This window comes from Ilyonectria robusta, assembly GCF_021365365.1.
Source record: "Ilyonectria robusta strain PMI_751 chromosome Unknown BGZ61scaffold_70, whole genome shotgun sequence".
Lineage (NCBI taxonomy): Eukaryota > Fungi > Ascomycota > Sordariomycetes > Hypocreales > Nectriaceae > Ilyonectria > Ilyonectria robusta.
In genome coordinates this window covers 70,205-76,002 of record NW_025764504.1, presented here as the reverse complement: position 1 = coordinate 76,002, position 5,798 = coordinate 70,205, and the positions used below count along the sequence as shown (strand labels likewise).

At 40.9% G+C, this 5,798-nt stretch overlaps 1 protein-coding gene across 1 annotated transcript; it reads right to left on the bottom strand.

The window, feature by feature from the left end:
- Window positions 1–2,189: 2,189 nt before the first annotated feature.
- BGZ61DRAFT_374289 (uncharacterized protein) lies at window positions 2,190–2,549 on the bottom strand (the record flags this gene model as incomplete). The annotated part of the gene is made up of 1 exon (XM_046242321.1): window positions 2,190–2,549. A coding segment is annotated over one exon (360 nt), but the record flags the coding sequence as incomplete, so codon positions are not given.
- Between the last annotated feature and the right edge of the window lie 3,249 nt (window positions 2,550–5,798).

Below are 5,798 nucleotides of genomic sequence, written 5' to 3'. Positions count from 1 at the left end.
AATTTCTTAAATTTATTTAAAATCTTATAATAATATTCTTAAATAGTAGTTAAATATATCTTACTATTTAATTCTAATTTCTTAATTAAAAAGATAATCTATAAACTTCTATAGTAGGTACTAATTATATTCTAATATATAATACTAAGAAGATTCTACTTCTTAAAACTAAACTTACTACTAACTTTTATAATCTTATTTATATAAGTAACTATCTTATTATAATATCCAGTCTGCTTATAGAGGTAAGTAAAAAAGACTTACCTATAGCTTTAAAATCAGTCTTAAGATTCTAGTATAGTTACCGATATTAGTTTTATAAATAAACTTCTTACGCTAAGTAGAGATATAAAGTCAGCCAAACAAGCCAGTACCAATTAAAAGCAACCTAGAGAGGGGGAAGAGTAGCAAGACTCCGCTGAGAAATCTAGAAAAGGTGAATAGTGGGACTGTTATGAGATGCAACTTGCATGGCCATTATCGGAGAGTGGGAAAAAGCAAGACAGGCAATAACACAAAGCGATGGCAGAGAGGAAGAGCGCCAACTAATCCTTTAAATATTAAGAGCTCAATTCAACGAAGAGCATCGGCCAGCGTCGCCGACTCCCCTGCGCGAAACCGTGCCGGATCGCTGTGATGAGTCGACGAAGTCTTTTCTGTACTGAAGACAACCAAAAGCGTCTTAGCTCGCTCAAAGCTTAACCTTGCTGCTGGTCGCCGTCCGGGCGTTTACGAATAAGATTGTGACGACCGCTCAAGATGATCATGATATTGCATGGACCCAGCCCCATAGCGCTCCCAATGCTATGTCTCTTTCGGTATGGTGCAACAGAAAACTTGGTTGGAGACCCATGGCTAAAACTTTTTCCGGGCTCTGCCTTTGCTGGGACTAATGTTTGGTTCTGCATTTTGTGATTCTGAACGTTCTCTTGCTGGAGGTGGCCGGAATTTGAGTTTGACCATGACTCCTAAGTCACCAATCTGGATGGCCGAACGAGAAAGGATAATACTTCCCAACCTCCTTTACGCCTTAAAATATCACGGGACGGTTTAGGATGAGCCTATTTTGTTCATAGTGGCGTGATGCTGATGCCCAATCCCTACGACGATCTAGAACTTCGGGTTCGGAGGGGGGAAGTCTCGGTATGTGGGTGGGCTAATCAGCTACACAATGGCCTTCTCTGAACTGTGAACAGGAGCGACTTCAAGTGGCAAGAATAGAAGATGCAACTGATGGTACTGGAACAAGGAGTGCAAGATGAGGCTCCGATGGCTCGGCAGAAAAGGGAGGATGCTGCCGATAGTTCGAGTTAATGCCGCGTGGATAAAGCAGCAAGAAGCAAGTGAATATAAAGAGTCGAATATCGGTACTCGGTACTAATAGTGAAGTAGCGGAATCAATATAGTTTTCCGAAACGTCATCATCTCGTTCTCCGCCAATGCCATCACGAATCCTGGATGTTTCTCAAGTTCTGCTGGTACAGGTGGCGTGATCCTTCACCAGCTGTTTTAAGCCACCGTCGCCTCACTTGGAGACGGGATTTCAGGAGGCTGGCAATATGACGTGACGGTGGGGCGTAACCTGCGCATCCGTGCCTCTGGGATAAGACTGAAGAGAATTTGAACCGTTTGAGGATTGGCCTACCCGACTGTCTTCACTAGCGTTGTCTGTACATTGATGAGCGGCTTCGGTGGAATAGACTTTTTCCGTAGAGTAATACATGCTAGTGTCCGCTGGCAACTATGGGTACAGTAGAATGGCGAGAATGTTAATTCGAGAGGTCTGAAAATTTGACGTCACCATACCGGTATCATGAACCGATTTGATATTCTCTCCCTCCTGCTCCTCGCTGGATACCAAAATAAGCCCTGCAAACTGACGACACTGAGGTACAGGCCGATGGGCCCCACAATCTTGATACACAAGCGCCTGATGCAGACGCGTAGTCATTGACTTGGGAAGCGATCACGAGCTGGACCGTGGTTGCCTGGCTCAAACCTAACCGCACGGCGACGGTAGCATGGCCATACTACCAGCGGCTTTGCGATTAGGGTTTGAGCGGTGCGGCTTTCGTCCAGCACGCCGCCTTTTCCCAGGTCGCTTGTAGATCTTCGAGCTTATTTGGGCTTTTTGGGCTTGTCAACGAATCTCGAGGGCCATGGAATGTCATTGTTGACTTCGCTTTTTGTCAAACAAGACGAAGTCTAGCTAGAAGATTCCCCATCTCGTCGTCCAGTGTAACTTGTCGCTGATCTTCACCCAGGTCTACAGCGTAAAAGTCGCATATGCCCAATTTGCACACATAATGCAAACCACCAGGATTGCCACTTTCTCGACCTGCCACTTGGGCTTTGCTGGAGACACCACAGCCACATGGTGGGTTATTAGGGTTGTTGCCTCTATCATCTGCAAAGCCAAGGAACTTTTTGTAAACTATGCACTTATGGAACGGACGCCCTGCATTTCCGTTGCGATTTGACATGCGATTGATAAACCTCCTGCTGGGCATATGGCATCTGAAACAGTCCGGGGGCTCCACTGGTGCAGGAGCAAGAGGGAGGATAAAAGCGTCCAAAATTGGATGTGCCTGATACAATTAGCTAGACTAACCAAGAAAACAAGGTAATTAAACAACGCCTACTTACCGTCATATCTGTCATGTACCACAATTTTATGGGCTGTGTCATAGGGATAAAAGCTCTTAACTACCGTCCATTCAGTAAGTGATTAGAAGCTCTAATTGTATCCATATCCAATGATTTATTTGCTGACTGACCGACTCAGGGTCTGGCGGTTTCAGTTAGCTGAAGGCATAGTAACTGAATTTCTTCGCCTCATCGTAGGTTTCCGGCAGGTTGGATGTGACGGTATAGATTACGCCTTTTTAGTTGTCCATGATGTAAAATTCCGACGACCGACAATGACCCCAGGACAGTGCTCCTAATAGTGTAACCAGTCCGTGTGAAGGCCTCAAACTCGGAAGAGATGATACTGTGAACCGTCTCAACCGGTATATCGCCACCGTAACAGTAGAAACTAGTAGTACAATCGCCCCATCTTCCTCATTTGCCTCCTCTCTCCTCTGTTCCTGCCCGTCTTTCATCTCAGACCGGGTCCGGCCGGAAGATCCCTCAGCCGGCGGCTAACCTGCCGGGTGATCTTGGAAGTGCCGCGGTCATCGCATTGGACTGTTGTAATCCCTTTGATCCAGGCCCCTGTGACTTTGTTAACTAGCCTTTCTAGGGCTTGAGGCCCCGGATGACCAAGCCGCAGATGCCATCGGCGGGCATCCTGTTTAGTTGCCTTAGGTCGGGTTGATGAGTTGAACCGGCTGTGCCGGGCAGGGAAGGCAGCCTCCTGCTGATCAAGTGGAATGTCTTCAATGACGAATTGGTCATATCGATCAGCTAGATAACAAAGGATCAATCCAGCTGTTGCCCGAAGACAGTTGTTTTCTGGGCGTATGTCCCACCAATAGCCCTGCCGTTGCAGACGTCGTAGGGATACGAGGTTGCAAGGGAAGTCAGGGCAATATGCCACATCAAACAGAGGAATAGCCCTAGGGCCCTTAGTCCCTTTAGTCAGGATATCGACCTGACCGTAGCCTAGGACTAGGACTTCGTGTTCTCCGGCAATAAGGACGTCATCAGCCCCTGCAGGCTGATATCCTTTGAACCGGTTGATCTGGTTGAAGATGTGGATTGTGGCCCCGGAGTCTAGGATAGCTGACCTTCGTAGGGGGTACCGGGCAGCAGGAAAAGCGGCCTTGACTGCAGTTATCAGGTCAGAACAACGCCCTATATCCCGGCATAGTCAATCTGGCTCAGCCAGTCCGGCCGACCCCTTGAGGGCCTTGACTTTATCCTTCAAGTCTTGACAGGAAAGTCGGTATTTGACTGCATCCTTCATCACAGGATTGGGTTCAAACCAGTCAGGAGCCCTTGAAGGAAAGACATAAAAGCAGCTGGCCAAGCGGTGGAAGCCACCGCAGGCCTCGCAGCTAGATCTGCTATTTCCTTGATCCCGGGCTTCCTTAGACTTCGTCTTCTTTGACTGAGAGACCGGTTGGTGGGATTTGCGTTTCTTAGAGGTCCGTTTCGGCTGGGAGGGCCCGGCAGATCCAGAAGATCCAGCCGGCTGTTGACCTTCCTGATCGGGATCCTGTTCCTGATCCGGGTCCTGACCATAGGTCGGGCCAAAGGCCCCTCTTTTGACCCGGGCTGCGGGAGTCCTAGCTGGCTGCTGCAAGCCCTGCTCGATGAATTCCTCTCACAGGGACTTAGCGATCTCTCGGATGGATAGAGACCTCGATTCTAGCTCCTTCCGATAGATACCACGATAGGTAGAGACCCAGCTTCCCATAGCTGGCTGAATAGCTTTGCAGGGGTCACTAAACCAGACATTTGAATCCTCTAGGCCTCCTATCCCTTGTGCTTGGGCTTGATGTGTGGCTTGTTCCCAGTCTGTAAGCCAGCGAGGGAAGCTTAGCCTCTCCCTAGTATAAGAGAATATACCTTAGACTCTAAAGGTGTGTGAGACGCCTTTACTACCATACCATTATCTAGAGACTGCCGCGAGGCGGCTTTAGCTGTCTGGGTCTCCAAGGTCGAGAATGATTATTATATGGGACTATTCAATTAAAAGTAAGCTAGTAAAAGTATATATAAGTAACTAGAATATTATTACTAAAATCCCCTTATAATTAGATTAACCTTAAAAGAAGATTTAGATAGGCCCTCTATACCCTCTATTATTTTAAAGTAAGATTCTCTTATTTTTATAGACTTTTATTTTATATTCTTACTATTATCTTTCTTTTATTTAATATAATATACTATAATTTTTATACTTTTTATAATTCTATTATTTAAGCTTTATTTTTCTATCTTTTTATATTTAATATTATTATACTTACTGCTATAGATATAAACTTAATATATAATATTTCTACTAAATTTATTACTATTAAATATATTTATTTATATAGTTATTATAATATTAATTTTAAAATTTTAACTAAGTAAGCTAGAGGTATTATTATTATATAATATCTTAAAAAGGTAATTTAAAATATTAAATTCTAGCTTAAGCTTGATATTATAAATAAGAGTTATATAAATAGTCTAGAAGTTATAGAAGTTAGTATATTTAAGAATAAAAATTAAAATATTAAAAAGAATAATAATTATATTAACTAATAGTAAGTATTTATATATCTTATAAATTCTATTTCTATATAAAGTAACTTAGATATTAAAAAAGAAAAAATAAATCTTAATATAAATAGTTAAAATAATAAGTTTTTAAAGAAAAAATATAATAATTTATATTTTCTTATAGATTATATAAGAGTAAATATAGAAATTTAAATAAAGATTATTAAAACTATATATAAAAATAATAATAAAATTATATAAGATAATAGTATTAGTAATTATTATAATAAAAATAAGCTTTTAATAAAATAAATTCTAGAAAATAAAATAAAATTATAAATATAAAATAAGTAATTAGCTAGTAATTATTATTATCTAGCTAATTACTATAAAAATAATATATAATATAAAATTATCTAAAAGTAATATATTCTTAAATAAGAATTTAAATAAAATAAGATATAATTTTATTAATAATAATAAGAAAGTTTTAAAAATAACAGCTATTATATTTTTAAAAATTATAAAAATAAAAATATTAAGCTTAATAATATTATATATAAAAATACTTATAAAAGTAATAATAAAATTAGAAATTTAAAGCTTATAGCTAATTAAATTACTAGTTCTAGAGTTTTTTA